The following is a 16,673-nucleotide window of genomic DNA, read 5'->3' as shown; positions in this document are numbered from 1 at the left end:
TTTGTGGTCTCCTAACCCATAGGATCTTTTCCTCGCCAGTGTTACGTATGTTACACACTGAGAATGTATGATGTTTCAGATAACTCGAAACAACTTCCGATTGACATGATTTTCCCACAGCAGAGCTTGTTATAGAGGCTCTTTTGTGAAGGACATAGACTGGGATTGGAGTTCTGGGTCTCAGGTCCCAGAGCTTCAACTCTGTTTATGAGTCTCTTGAAAATGCCCACCTTCTTTGATCTGTACTTAAGACGCCTGGAAAATCAAAACTGCCAAAGCCTTAATGAAAATATTTGCTTTGGCTTACTTTTAACTTAAGATGTTTAATGCATTTAGTATGGCCCTTACTTCAAGCCTTCTGGAATGTTTCTCAAAGTATTCAAGTAGTTTGTTTCATAAAAGTAGGCCAAATTTGGTATCATTTTTTAGTCAAAACAGAAGGAGCCAAATTAGGTGTTCGAATTTGTATAATCTTTATCTAATGCTTATGACAATGCATTTTGTTTTTAAAATCTCCTTATTTATGAACTAGTTTGTAAATAAAGTATAAAGTTAGTTTCAGTGGAATTCGCCAATGCTGCAGTTATGGATTTAGATTCTACCAAGAGAAAAACGTATGGTAGACAAGAAACAAAATTTGTGATTACATCTTTTCTTCTCTACACAGTAATACTTTCACAGTTAGCAAAAACTGTTGATGAAGCACAACGTTGTCAAACTCAAACCACCTTAACAGTTTTTTAAATACTTGTATAACTTGTTTTTTTTTTTTTTTTAAAGCATTTACTCCTTTCTTTCTTTCAGTATAATGATCATTACAGACTTTAATGCATTTTTAAAAAGTCTCATGTACAACTTCTCTTCTGTCTTGTGTCCTTCATAATGCATCATCTCTTTTTACATTTGACATATTTCCCCCTTATAGTCAATCCAATTTCATGTGTGTATGGTTTTAATAAGCAGCAGAACACAGAAAAGAAATTCTTAGCTTTAAATCCAGCATGGCCCCACCCTGGCCCTTGTGTTCCATTTGACCTTCTTTCCAAAGAGCCACCAACAAAGAGTAAATTGATTTTGATAAACTCACCTCTTGTTTTCTCTATCTTTGCCTCTAGAGGAGTTGCTAATGGGAGTCACACATTACAAAAGATTAGTTTCTGCAAAAGAAAATCCTGTGTTTGCAAATCACATATTTGCTCTAAGAGTATCACATCATTCAGATTTGTCATTAGTAAAAAGATTCCACCTAAATTACCTCGACACCTCTGAGAGTTAAAATTGCAACAATGGCGAGAAGTTAATAGTCCCATCACATTTGTTCATGTTGGATGTTATGAGAAATTCACAGCTTTTCCCAACGTGTGGTTCCTGCCACCAATCATGTTTCCTTTTGTCTTTCCAATGCCCCCTTCTGCCAGCAACCTGAGGACCAGCTTTACTATGAGAAATTTTTGTCACTCCCAGAAGTGAGACAAGCCATCCACGTGGGAAATCGGACTTTTAATGATGGAACTGTAGTTCAGAAGTACTTGCAAGAAGATACAGTACAGTCAGTTAAGCCATGGTTAACTCAAATCATGAATAATTATAAGGTAAGAAAGCTATTTCAGTTACTATCTATTTTAGGAACTTTCAGATTACCAAAGCGGAGGTGATTTGTAATTTGACTCCTGCCTTTTTTTTTTTTTTTAAGTGTCGCTAACATAAATAAAAACCCCTTCTTTGTTTGATTTCTTTAAATTCAAAGTTTTATATTCCTTTTAATTTAACCACTTTTGGCCAGGCGCAGTGGCTCACAACTGTAATCCCAGAGCTTTGGGAGGCTGAGGTGAGTGGATCACCTGAGGTCAAGAGCTTGAGACCAGCCTGGCCAACATGGTGAAACCCCCTCTTTACTAAAAATACAAAAGTTAGCTGGGCATGGTGGTGTGTGCCTGTAATCCCAGCTACTCTGGAGGCTGAGGTGTGAGAATCACTTGAACCCAAAAGGCAGAGGTTGCAGTAAACCAAGATCACACCATTGTACTCCAGCCTGGGCAACAGAGCAAAAACTCCATCTCAGAATAAATAAGTACAAATAAATAATTTTACTACTTTCCCTTAATGAAATTCCCTTTGGCACATGCAACTTCTCCTCCTTTCTTGAGAAAGGAGGAATGGCAGAGGCAAAAAGATGTCTGGCCGGTGTAAGAGCCAGATTTCATTTATGTATTGCTTTATTATGTTAACCCCAGTGACATCAGGGAAAAATGAAACCAACTGGTTATTCCAAAAATGCATTTTGCCTAGTGATTGTATTCATTTACTTTACCTAACCACAGTGTTTTCAGTCGCTCCTTTGGTGCTAGGATGTGAGGTTGATAAGATGAATGAGAAAGGGTCCCTGTATGTCAACTGAAGCCACTATGCTGTCTGGTTGAAACGCTCTATCTTATTTGCCGCTGGAGGTGCCAGTGGAAAGTGAGGCCACAGGAAAGGAGCCCTGGAGGTTCATGCAAAGAAGGCATGGGCCCTAGAACTGCCACTGGGGGGAAGACACCAAGAGCAAGTGACATGGGGAAAGTCACCCTGTGTATTCCCTGTGTATTATTTCTTTCCTGGTACTACACTCTCAGCTCCTCCTCTGGTCCTCCAACGCTGTTAGCCTTTACCCAAGGGATGGTCTCTGGGGCAACTCTGAAGGATGCCTGTATTAATGATTGGGGAGACCACCATTGAGTGATCGACTTCCTCCCTATATCCTGTTTTGGATGAACAAAAAACAGGGCAGTCAGCAGCCCGTAGGATTTTTGTATGAATTAGAAAGAAGGTATCCACTCCTCAATGTACTTTATTTTCATCTTTCAGAAATTGTCCTGATATATTGCTTTAGTTAAAACCAGAGTCTTGCTGGCATGATGAATATAGACATTTCTACAATGTCTATGTTAGGAATGGTGTCCGTTAGTATTGTTCAGTGCACAATCTGCAATACCATCCCCCTGGCCAATGTACCCTAACTAGACTGTGGTTTAGAATATGCCAGACCTAGAGGCCCATTTTCGGGTCCTGCTCCTAGTACAGTGTTGAACGTGTAACCATTGTTGACAGTAGTCTAAGACCAATGGTATTCCAAGCCTGCAAATGCATTATAAACCTACAAAACTTGATGAAATACTTGCTTTCTAGGAAAGAAACAGTCTAACGAGGTCAGGCCAGCATTTCAGCCATCCTTGTGTTTGGTTTTCTTGGGGACATGGAGTGGCCCTTAGTGCTTGCTGCTTTAAGCCTTCTCAGAGCACCTCCAGATGCTGCTTATCCTCTTCTCTGAGCTCTCAGAATGCGTTGTCTGTACCCCCATACTTGTACATGACACACTTTAACGTGCAGACTCTCAGTCTGATACCCATACTACCACCAGCCTGGACCACATGTCAGGAATGAACTAATGAATGAATGATTAGTACTATATCAAAAATTCATCTATAAACCTGTCCATAATGCATTAGGTACTTATTATTCATAAATTTATTAAACCAAAAAGAGGTTAGCATTTGTATCTTAAAGATAATGTTCTATAATATAACATTAAGGAACAGAAAGTGGTTTTTTTTTTTTTTTTTGAGTGGGGAGCAGATAAGGAAGTTCAATAAGCACTATTTGCTCACTTGGGAGATATATTTTCTCACTGCACAAATTTAACTAGAATATGATTCCTTAGCCATGTGAGGATAGGGTGGGACAAACAGCTTACTTGATGACATAAACTCTCCATACATTTTGATTGAGAAAGGAGACTATATCAATTAGAGGTGATCCTGCATTTTGATATTTAAACATATCTGTCCCTCTTGCCCATGTAACCTAAACCTACCACTATAAATTCCAATAAAATCAGAATCCAGTATTTTCTAAACTTTCCCTTTTTTTTTTTTTTTTTTGAGACACAGTTTCATTGTGTCTCCCAGGCTGGTGTACAGTGGCGCAATCTTGGCTCATTGCAACCTCTGCCTCCTAGGTTCAAGCGATTCTCCTGCCTCAGACTCCCGAATAGCTGAGAATACAGGCACATGTCATCATGCCTAGCTGTTTTTTGTATTTTTAGTAGAGACAGAGTTTCACCATGTTGCCCAGGCTGGTTTCAAACTCCTGACCTCAGGTGATCTGCCCACCTTGGCCTCCCAAAGTGCTTGGCATTACACGCATAAGCCATTGCACCCAGCATAAACTTTTCAACTCGGAATTGGTTGCCAGAAAAAGAGAAGCGTTTAGTGATACAGATAAACCATATTTCCATAAAGAAAGATAACAAAATAAGCTGTCAATCTAATGCAGACCAAAAAGTGGCTGGCGCTGCAGCAGACAGCATGTTCATTCACACAGCTGGTAAAGCCCTAAGGATAGCGATTATCTTTGGGTTGTCTATTAATGATGTCGGACCTCAATGTATATGTAATGGAATCAGAACAACGTGGGTTGGCTTAAAACATTAGTACCATTAAAGTCGTATTTATGTAAGACTTGGGACTAATTTGTCATAGAAAATAGCCTGCCTGTTTGTAGTCATAAGAACATAGAGGTTTTTTTCCAGTGCTAGATTGAGTTTAGCTGATGTGGAGCATCTCTGCTGGTTGGAGGAAGACCACCTCGAGTTTCTGGAATTATGTTTTCATGTAGTTACTGTATAAAAATTAGCTTTTTGTAAACTGCGTTAGTTTCTATGTAAACTACGTGAAACATAGTCCTCTTATAATGATGTACAGGAGATATGTGCTCAAAAGTCATTTTCCTTTCAGTAATTTCAGATGTTTCGGTGGTACATTGAAATATCATTTTGGCAGCTTCCAAAATAACTAGAATGAGGAAGAGAATCTGTTGGGCTGTTTGAGTTCTTCATGACTGAATGAGGTCAAAAACATGATCAAGACTTTTAGGAATTAGCTGGTTAACAGACTGTGGTGATTATGAACATGTTCTTAAATTGCACATCCTGAGTTTGAGTTCTGGTTACACCACTCACTGGCTATGCTTCTTTGGGAAACAAAACTTAAACTCTCTGTGCTTTGGCTTCCTTGTCTATAAAACAGGAATACAAACAGTATTTGTGTGTGAGTTTCTGTGAGGATTAAATGAGATTATATATGTAAACACACTTAGAAGAGTGCCTGGTGGTTAAAAGGTGTCAGTAGAAGTCTTAAGATCTTGCTATGTTCCAAAGTTATACAATACACCGTGGAAAACACAATAATAAGAAAGAATCGACAGACTTCCAGTTTCCAGTCTAGTGCGTAAGGAGCTTAGAAGTCTCCACTCTATTTTAACGACAATAAAAAGCCAAACACACTGAAAATCAGTCAAAAACTCTTCTTATATTTGTCAGATAACTGAGGTCACAGGGCAAACTGCTGCTCTCTGAAATTAGGCAGGTGAATATAGGGAGTCACTACTTAACAGAAGCAAACTCCTAAGTAGAACTCTCCATGGAAACAGGTGCTGAGGCAGGAAAACTTGAACTGTGATTGGTAAATTACTAGAGGCTCCATAGGGACAAGCCTGAGAGTTAAAAAACACCATGGGTGGCAGTGGGGTTGGGGGGAACACTCAGGCAAAGGCCATTTGTAAATGACCTTTATTATGTTGAGGGACTTTTCCTGTATACCCATACTATTGAGAGTTTTTCTCAAGAAAGGATGTTGGATTTTGTTGAACACTTTTTGTGTCAGTTGAGATGATCATGGGGTTTTGTCTTGCAGTCTGTGATGTGTCATTTTGATTGACTTGCCTGTGTTAAACCCGTCTTGCATGCTAAGAGTAAATCCCACATGATCATGCTATAGAATCTTTTTGATGTATTGTTGAATTTGGTTTGCTAATATTTTATTGAGAATTTTTGCATGAATGCCAGAGTTACTGTCTTGCAGTTTTCTTTTTACTTGTGATATCTTTGCCTGGCTTAGGAATCAAGATAATACTTGACAAAAAATCTGTGATTAATATGCTAAGGACTTTAATGGAAAAAGTAGACAACCTGCAAGAACAGATTGATATTGAAAATAGAGAAATGGAAAGTATAAGAATCAAAAGGAACTGTTAGAGAACAAAAACACTGTAACAGAGATAAAGAATGTCTTTTGTGGGCTCACTAGTAGACTGGACACAGCTGAGCCAAGAGTAGCATGAGGATGTAATAAATAGAACCTTCTAAAATGGAAAAGTAAAGAGAACAAAGAATTTTAAAAATTTTGAGTATCCTTAACTATGGGATAACTACAAAAGATGTATCATACACATAATGGGAATACCAGAACCAGAGGAAAGAGAAGGAAATGGAAGCGATATTTAAAGCAATGATGATTGCATACTTGCCCAGATTAATGCCAAACACCAAACCACACATCCCAGAAACTGAGAATGCATCAAGCTGGATAAATGCTAAAACAAAATAACCAAAAAAGGAGACAAGTTATATGGAAACTTCAAAAATATCAAATATAAAGAAAATCTCAGAAGAAGCCAAAGGGAATCAAAACCTTACCTATGGAGAAGCAAAGGTAAGAATGACATCTAGGTTCTCCTCAGAAACCTGCCAACAAGAAGAGAATGCAGTGAAATACTTAGTGTTGAGTGAATAAAACCTACCAACTTAGAATTCTGCACCCTGCAAAAGTATTCCTCAAGAGTGAAAGAGAAAGACTTTCTCAGACAAACAGGAATTAAGGGAATTTGTTGCTAGCAGACCTTCTTTGTAAGAAATGTTAAAATAGGTTTTCAAAGAGAAGATAAGTGATACATGTCAGAAACTTACATCTATATAAAAAGAAGAAGAGCACTGGCTAAGATTAAATGAAGATGACATGATTATATAGGAAATCCAAAAGAATCAACAGAAAACCTCTTGGAATTAATCATAACAAGGTTGCAGGATATAAGGTTAATGTATAAAATGTAATCACTTTCCTATGTACTCCCAATAAACAGGTGAAATTTGAAATTAAAACACAGGACTATTTACATTAGCACCCTCCAAAAATGAAAAACTTAGGCATAAATGCAACAAAATATGTATAAGACCTATATTAGGAAAACTACAAAATGCTGATAAAAGGCATCAAATAACAACTAATACTTGGAGAAATACTTTGTGTTCAGGGATAGGAAGACTCAATATTGTCAAGATGCCATTTCTTCCCAACTTGATCTATAGATGCAGTATAATCCCAGTCAAAATCTCAGTAACATTTTTTGGATATGGAGAAATTGATTCTAAAGATTCTCTGGAGAGGCAAAAGACCCAGAATAACCAATACAATATTGAACAAGAGGAATAAAGTTGGAAGATTGACATTACCCAACTTCAAGACTTACCATAAAGCTATAATAATTAAGAGACATTAATTATTGTAGTAAGTATGGCATTGGTAAGAGAATAGGCAAATAGATTGGTGAACTAGATAGAGATCCCAGAAATATACCCACGTAAATATAGTCAACTGATCTTTGACAAATGAGCAAAGGTAATACAATGCAGTGAAGATAGTCTTTACAGCAAATGATGCAGGAACAGATGAATATATCCAAATAAAAAACAAAATAATCTAGACACAGATCTTACACTTCTCATAAAAATGGTCTTAGCATGGATTATAGATCTAAAGATAAAACATAAAACTGCAAGATTTGTAGACATTAACTTAGGAGAAAACCTAAAGGACCTTGGGCATGGTGTTGATGTTTTAGATACAATGTTAAAGGAACAGTGCATGAAAGAAATAATTCAGAAGCTGGACATCATTAAAATTAATAACTTCTGGCTTACAGAAAACAATGTCAAGAAAAGGAGAAGATAAGCCACAGACTGGGAGAAAATATTTGCAAAAGACACATCTGATAATAGACTGTTAATTAAAATATATTTTTGAAAATCCTTATAGCTCAACAATAAGAAAATGAACAACCCAATGTAGAAATGAGCAAAAGACCTAGGCACCTCACCAGTGAAAATAATGGTAAGTAGGCATATGAAAAGATGTTGGCTGGGTGCCAGTGACTCATGTCTATAATACTAGCACTTCAGGAGGCCAAGGTGGGAGGATCGCCCAGGAGTTTGAGACCAGGCTGGACAACACAGAGAGATCCTACAAAATACCATTAATTAAATCTCTACAAAATACAATTAATTAGCTCAATGTGGTGGTTTGCACCTCCTATAGTCCTAGCTGCCTGAGAGGCTGAGGTGGGGGGAATCACTTGACCCCAGGAATTCAAGGTTGCAGCAAGTCACAATTGTGCCACTGCACTCTAGCCTAGGCAACAGAGTAAGATCTTATCTCAAAAAAGGAGAGAAGATGTTCAACATCATATGTCATTAGGGCGTTACAAATTAAAGCCATGAGACCCCACTTCCAGGCCTGTTAGAACAGCCAAAATCCAAAACGCCAACAACACTAAATGCTTGCAAGGATGTGGAGCAATAGGAATTCTCATTCTGATGGGAATACAAAAATGCTACAGCCACCTTGGAAGACAGTTTGAAAAATTCTTACAAAACTTAATATGCTCTTACCCTACCATTCAGCAGTCATGCTCTTTGGTATTTACCCAAATGACTTGTAAGCTTGTGTTCACACAAAAATCTACACAGGAATGTTTATAACAGCTTTATTCATAATTGCCACAACTTGGAAACAACCAAGATGTTCTTCAGTAGGTGAATGAATAATTAAACTGTAGTCCAGACAATGAAATTTTATTCAGTGCTAAAAACAAATGAGCTGTTGAACCATGAAAACACACGTAGAAAACTTAAATGCATGTTTCTGAGTGAAAGAAGCCAATCTGAAAAGACTACATACTGTATGATCCCAACTATATGACATTCTCTAAAAGACAAAACTATGGAGTCAGTGGTTGCCAGGAGTTGGAGGAGCGAGGGATCAATAGGCACAGCATGGAGGATTTTCAGGGCAGTGAAACCATTCTGTATGATACTACAAGGGTGGATACATGACATTATGCATTGGTCAAAACCCATGGACTATATAACACCAAGAGTGAGTTCTAATGTGGACTATGGACTTCAGGGTATTTGATGATGTTTCAATGTAGTTTTGTTAATGTAACAAATACCTCACTGTGATGAGGGATATTGATAGTGGAGGAGGTTGTATGGGAGAGGGCATAAGGGGTGGATGGGAATTCTGTGCTTTCCACTCAATTTGCTATGATCCTAAAACAGCTCTGAAAAACAAAGTTTATTGATTTACATTTTTAAAGTTTATTTCCCAGTAAAGGGGATAGATACTAATATTTTTGATAAAGGGTAGATTCAATTCCTACATCCAGCAGTCAGATACAGTAGACTCTCTGAAGGAAAATACAACTAAAGTACAACTGAATTCAGGATAAATTACAACAAACGTAATTGTAATGCCTTTAATAAAATAAAAGTGGATCTGAAAAACAACACCAGAAAAACAAGAGGCAGAGAATGGAACCCTGTGAGCAAGAACAATAAGGCAGGGTGGCCCTGGGAACCAGTGTCCTCGGTGCTGCAATTGGCAACTGGGCTGTGGGCCCAAGTAAAGTGAGGCTGCTGACCTGAGAGCCCAGCACCAGGGCTGGGACGTGTGGAGGGCCCAAACTGGTCCCATGTTGCTAGAAACTCTGGCAACTAGCAGAAGCAAATATACAAAACTTAGAGGTGGGGCCGGGCATGGTGCCTCATGCCTCTAATCTCAGTGCTTTGGGAGGCTGAGGCAAGCAGATCATGAGGTCAGGAGTTCTAGACCAGCCTGGCCAACATGGTGAAACCCCATGTCTATTAAAAATACAAAAATTAGCCAGGCATGGTGGCAAGTGCCTGTAATCCCAGCTACTGGGGAGACTGAGGCATAAGAATCACTTGAACCCAGGAGGCAGAGATTGTAGTAAGCTGAGATCATGCCACTGCATTCCAGCCTGGGAAACAGAGTGAGACTCCATGTCAAAAAACAAAAAAACAAAAAAAACACATATAAAGAAGAAACAGAAGAATTGCTTGAACCCAGGAAGCAGAGGTTGCAATGAGCCAAGACTGCACCACTGCACTCCAGTTTGGGTCACAGAGTGAGACTCCATCTCCAAAAAATAACTTAAAAAAAAAAAGTATAGAGGTGTTTATCAGATTTTTCAAAAATGTAAAAAAGTATAACAAATTTTTAACAAAAATGTAAGCTCGTCATCAAAAGTCATCTAACACAAAAGTAAATAGGCTATAGGCTGTGAATAAACAGAAATAATTATAAGAGATGAAGATAGCCAAGGCACTTTCAGATATGGGAAATATGAGATATAGCTATGTCTGAAATATTTGAAGGCATAAAAATGTAATTACAAAACGAGCAATAAATGAGAAATATTAAATATGGTGAGGCAAATTTGAAAGACAACAAATTATAATAGTTAAAAATAAATGTTACAGTTGTTGAATTTAAAACTGAGTGCATGGGTTAAAGAATAAATTAGACACTGCTGAAGATAAATTAATGAATCAGAAAATTGAGCTGAAGAAAATACCAAAATGTAACACAGGAAGAAAAGAGATAAAAAGTTTTAAGGGAAGACTAAGAGACATTAAGAAGAGAATAACATATGTCTAAGTAGAATCATAGAAGGTATAAACAGAATGAAAAACAATTTTGAAGAAACAGTGGCTGTAAATTTGTAACGTGATAAAAGTTATGAATGCACAGACACATGTACTGAAGCACATAGACAGTAAGCAGTGGGAGAGAGAGAAATTCATATTTTAGCTGGTTTTAATGAAATTGAACAACAGCAAAAGGCAAAGAGAATGTTTTAAAATGCCAGAAAGAAAAGGTCATCTACAAAAGGAGGAAAATCAGACTGACAGAGACTTATCAATGACAGCAATGGAAAGCATAATATATTCAAAATGCTAAAATGAGATAATCTAGAACCATATTTCAAGTAAAATGGTGAAATAAAAGTATTTTCAGATTTAACAATCATTTCAAGTGCATTTAGAGTCAACAGATTTTCACTAAAGGAGGCTCTAAAGAATATATTTTAGGAAAAATGAATTATTCCAGAATTATTACAGGAAGAAAATGTGAGATACAAGAGAAATTGATAGAAATGGTATTTTATAAATGTTAATTTTCTGGTTTTAATCATTGTACGGTGGTTATGTAAATTGTAACATTTGTTAAGGCTATGTAAAGGATACACTATTAACAGATTTTGTTTGCTTTGTTTAGTGACAGGGTCTTGCTCTATCACCTAGGCTAGAGTGCAATGGCGTGGTCGTAGCTTACTGTCTGGAACTCCTGGGCTGAAGCTGCTCTCCAGCCTCAGCCCTCCCAAGTAGCTGGGATTACAGGCATGTGCTGGTTAATGTTGTTGGTTTCTTTCCCTCCCTGTTTCCATTTCCCTCCCCCTTCCCTCTTCCTCTCTCTCTCCGTCTCTCCCTACCTATCTCTCTGTTTCTGTTTCTCTCTTTTTCTCTTTCCTTCCTTCCTTCCATCTTTCTTTTCTTTTCTTTCCTTCCTTTTCTTCCCTTCCTTCCCTTCCCTCCCTCCCTCTCTCTCTCTCTCTCTCTCTTTTTCTTTCTTTCTTCTTTCTTTTTTTTTTTTTTTTGAAATGGGGTTTTGTTCTATTGCCCACGCTGGTCTCAAACTCCTGGCCTCAAGCGATCCTCCCACCTCAGCCTTCCAAAGTGCTGGGATTACAGGTGTGAGCCACTGCAACCAGGCTTTTTAACAGATTTGCTGAGATATAATTTATATACCACAAAATTCACTAATTTCAAATGTACGAGTCAGTGGCTTTTGCAACTGCAATTTTATTCGCAACCATCACCACTTTCTAGTTTTTGAACATCTTCATCACATCTGAAAGAAAAAAGAAAAAAATTCCTTATCCATTAGCAATGATTTCTACTTCCTCTTACCGCCCCTGGCAACCACTAATCTACTTTCTGTCTGTATGGATTTGCCTCTTGTGAATATTTCATATAAATGAAATTGTGCAACATGTGGCCTTTTGTTTCTTTCCCTTAGTATGTCAGCATGTTCATTCATTTTACTGCTAAGTAATATTCCTTTGTATGGTTGTACCAGGTTCTGTTCATTCATCTATTGATGGACATTTGGCATGTTTCCACGTTTTGACTGTTATGAAAATGCTGCTATGAATATTAATGTACAGTGTTTGTGTGGACATATGTTTTTCATTCTCTTGGGTAGATATATACCTAAGAGTGGAATTATGGGGTCACATGTCAACTGTATATTTAACATTTTCAAGAACTGCCAAACTGTTTATTGCAAAGTAGTTGGGCCATTTTACAATTCCACCAAAATGGATGAGTTCCAGTTTCTCCACATCCTTGTCAGCACTTGTTATTGTCTGACATTTTGATTCTAGTCATCCTAGTGATTTAAAGTGCTATCGCTTTGAGCTTTGATTGGCATTTCCCTAATGACAAATGATTAGCATCTTTCTATGTGCTTTTTTATTGTTCATTTTTATGTTTTTTTGGGAAAATGTCTATCCAAATACTTTGCCCGTTAATAGGGTTGCTAATTAATTGGGTTATTTGCCTTTTATTGAGGTGTGAGAGTTCTTTATATATTCTGAATACAAGTCCCTTATCAGATACGATTTGCAAATTTTTTTTCCTATTCTCTGGGTTGTCTTTTCATTTTCTTGATGTTGTCCATCAAAGTCCAAAAGTTTTAGTTTTGATAAAGTCCAATTTGTCTGTGTTTTCTTTCACCACGTATGCTTTAAAAAAAAAAAAAAGAATCTTAATTTTATTTCATTTTAGTTAAATTTGGGTTTAAAAACTAATACTCAATTTGGTTATTGGAAAACATCCAAGTATTCACAATTTGGGTGTGTGAATTTACTTGAATTTACTTTTTTTCTGACTGTATTTTATAGAATCTTTTTTCCCATAGGTTATTAGGGTATAGGTAGTATTTGAATACATGGGGTAAGTTCTTTAGTGGTGAATTGTGAGATTTTGGTGCACCCATCACACGAGCAGTATACACCACACTCTATTTGTAGTTTATCCCTTTCCCTCTTCTCGCTCTTCCCCCAGGTCCCCAAAGTCCATTGTATCATTCTTATGCCTTTGTGTCCTCATAGCTTAGCTCTTATGTATGAGTGAGAACATACAATGTCTGGTTTTCCATTCCCAAGTTACTTGACTTAGAATAATAGTCTCCAGTCTCATCCAGGTCACTGCAAATGCTGTTAATTCATTTCTTTTTATGGCTGAGTAGTATTCCATTGTGTGTGTGTGTGTGTGTGTGTGTATGTGTGTGTACGTATGTATATGTGTGTATATATATATCAGAGTTTCTTTATCCACTCATTAATCGATGGGCATTTGGGTTGGTTCTATGATTTTGCGGTTGTGAATTGTGCTGCTATAAACCTGTGTGCAAGTATCTTTTTCACATAATAACTTGTTTTCTTCTGGGCAAAAACCCAGTAGTGAAATTGCTGGATCAAATGGTAATTCTACTTTTAGTTCTTTAAAGAATCTCCACACTGTTTTCCATAGTGGCTGTACTAGTTTACATTCTGACCAGCAGTGTAGAAGTGTTCACCACATCTACGCCAACGTCTGTTTTTTTATTTTTTGATTATGGCCATCCTTGTAGGAGTAAGGTACTATCACATTATGGTTTTAAATTTGCATTTCCCTAATCATTAATGATGTTGAGCATTTTTTCGTATGTTTGTTGGCCACTTGTATATTTTCTTTAGAGAATTGTCTGTTCATGTCCTTAGCCCACTTTCTGATAGGATTGTTTGGGGGTTTTTGTTGTTTGTTTGTTTTACTGATTTGAGTTTGTTATAGATTCCCGATATTAATCCTTTGTCAGATGCATAGATTGTGAAGATTTTCTCCAAGTCTGTGGGTTGTCTGTTTGATCTGCTAACTGTTCTTTTTGCCATGCAAAAACTCTTTAGTTTAATTAAGTCCCAGCTATTTATCTTTCTTTTTCTTGCATTTGCTTTTGGGTTCTTGGTCATGAAATCCTTGCCTAAGCCAATGTCTAGAAGGATTTTTCCAATGCTGTCTTCCCGAATTTTTACCATTTCAGGTCTTAGATTTAAGTCCTTAATCCATCTTGAGTTGATTTTTGTATAAGGTGAGAAAGGACCCAGTTTCATTCTCCTACATGTGGCTAGCCAATTACCCAGCACTGTTTGTTGAAAAGGGGGTCCTTTCCCCACTTTGTTTTTGTTTGCTTTGTCGAAGATCAGTTGGCTGTAAGTATTTGGGTTTATTTCTGGGTTGTCTGTTCTCTCCTGTTGGTCTATGTGTCTATTTTTATACTATTACCATGCTGTTTAGGAGACTATGGCCTTTAGTATAGTTTGAAATCAGGTTGTATGATGCCTCTATATTTTTTCTTTTTGCTTAGTCTCGCTTTGGCTATGTGGGCTTTTTTTTTGGTGGGGGGGTTCATATGAATTTTAGAATTGGCTTTTCTAATTTTGAGAAGAATGATGGTATTTTGATGGGGATTGCGTTGAATTTGTAGATTGCTTTTGGCAATATAGTCATTTTCACAATATTGATTCTACTTATCCGTGAGCATGGGATGTGTTTCTATGTGTTTGTGTCATCTATGATTTCTTTCAGCAGTGTTTTGTAGTTTTTCTTACAGAGGTCTTTCACCTCCTTGGTTAGGTATATTCCTAAGTATTTTATTATTATTATTTTGCAGCTATTGTAAAAGGGGTTGAGTTCTCGATTTGATTTTCTGCTTGTTCACTGTTTATAGAAGAGCTCCTGATGTGTGTACTCTAATCTGGTATCCAGAAATTTTGTCAAATTATTTTATCAGTTCTGGGAGCTTTCTGGAGGGGTCTTTAGGGTTTTCAAGGTAAACAGTCATATCATCAGCAAACAGTGACAGTGTGACTTCCACTTTACCAATTTGGATGGCTTTTATTACTTTCTCTTGTCTGATTGCTCTGGCTAGGGTTTCCAGTACTGTGTTGAAGAGGAGTGGTGAGAATGGGCACCCTTGTCTTGTTCCAGTTCTCAGAGGAAATGTTTTAAACTTTTCCCCAGTCAGTATTATGTTGGCTGTGGGTTTATCATAGATGGCTTTCATTATATTGAGGTATGTCCCTTGTATGCTGATTTTGCTCAGAGTTTTAAGCATAAAGGAATGCTGGATTTTGTTGAATGCTTTTTCTGCGTCCATTGAGATGATCATGTGATTTTTGTGTTTTAAATCTGTTTATGTGGGTGTATCATATTTATTGACTTGTGTATGTTAAACCATCCCTGGTGTGAAACCCACTTGATCATGGTGGATTATCTTTGTGGTATGTTGTTGGATTCGGTTAGTTAGTATTCTGTTAAGGATTTTAGTGTCTATGTTAATCAGGGATATCAGTCTGTAGTTTTCTTTTTTGGTTATGTCCTTTCCTGGCTTTTGTATTAGGGTGATACTGGCTTCATAGAATGAATTAGGGAGGGTTCCTGCTTTCTCTCTCTTGTGGAATGGTGTCAAAAGGATTGGTACCAATTCTTCTTTGAATGTCTGGCAGAATTCTGTGTGAATCCATCTCATCCTGGACTTTTTTTGTTGGTAAGTTTTTAATTACCATTTCAATCTCACTGCTTGTTATTGGTCTGTTATTGGTCTATTCTTCCTGATATAAGCTAGGAGATTTGTATTTTTCCAGGATTTTATCCATCTTTTCTAGGTTTTCTAGTTTATGTGCATAAAGGTGTTCATTGTAGCCTTGGGTGATCTTTTATATTTCAGTGGTGTCAGTTGTAATATCTCCCATTTTGTTTCTTAATGAGGTTATTTGGATTTTTATTCTTTTCTTGATTAATCTTGCTAATGGTCTATCAATTTCATTTATCTTTTGAAACAACCAGCTCTTTGTTTCATTTATCTTTTGCATATTTTTGTTTCAATTTCATTTAGTTCTGGTCTGATTTTGGTTAATTTCTTTCTTCTAGGTTTGGGTTTGGTTTATTCTTGTTTTTCAGGTTCCTTGAGGTATGACCTTAGAATGTCATTTTGTATGCTTTCAGTCTTTTTGATGTAGGCGTTCAGGGCTATAAACTTTCCCTTAGCACTGCCTTTGCTGTATCCCAGAGGTTTTGATAGGTTGTGTCATTATTGTCCTTCAGTTTGAAGAATTTTTAAATTTCCATATTGATTTCATTTTTGACCCCATGATCATTCAGGGGCAGGTTATTTAATTTCGTGTATTCGCATGGTTTCAAAGGTTCCTTTTGGGGTTGATTTCCAGTTTTATTCCACTGTGGTCTGACAGACAGTGCCTGATATAATTTCAGCTTTCCTAAATTTATTGGGGCTTGTTTTGTGGCCTATCATTTGGTCTATCTTGGTGAAAGTTTCATGCACTGTTGAATAGAATGTGTATTCTGCAGTTGGTGGATGAAATATTCTGTATATAGCTGTTCAGTTCATTTGTTCCAAGGTATAGTTTAAATCCATTGTTTCTTTGTTGACTTTGTGTCTTGATGACCTGTCTACTGCTGTCAGTGGAGTATTGAAATCCTCCACTATTATTGTGTTGCTGTCTGTCTCATTTCTTAGGCCTATTACTAATTGTTTTATAAATTTGGGAGCTCCAGTGTTAGGTGCATATATGTTTAAGATTGTGATATTTTT

General features: G+C 37.1%; 1 protein-coding gene across 1 annotated transcript in view; it reads left to right on the top strand.

Moving 5' to 3' along the window:
- Positions 1–16,673, top strand: part of CPVL (carboxypeptidase vitellogenic like) — a 152,726-nt gene that overhangs the window by 78,545 nt on the left and 57,508 nt on the right. Inside the window, exon 11 of the mRNA XM_017527074.2 lies at positions 1,419–1,592. Within this exon, the coding sequence (XP_017382563.1) occupies positions 1,419–1,592 (174 nt within the window). The remainder of the gene's footprint in view (positions 1–1,418; positions 1,593–16,673) is intronic.

The sequence above is a fragment of the Cebus imitator genome, unplaced genomic scaffold (genome assembly GCF_001604975.1).
Source record: "Cebus imitator isolate Cc_AM_T3 unplaced genomic scaffold, Cebus_imitator-1.0 Scaffold45, whole genome shotgun sequence".
Classification (NCBI taxonomy): Eukaryota; Metazoa; Chordata; class Mammalia; order Primates; family Cebidae; genus Cebus; species Cebus imitator.
The sequence above is the reverse complement of the archived record's forward strand: the minus strand, read 5'-3'. Positions and strand labels throughout refer to the sequence as shown.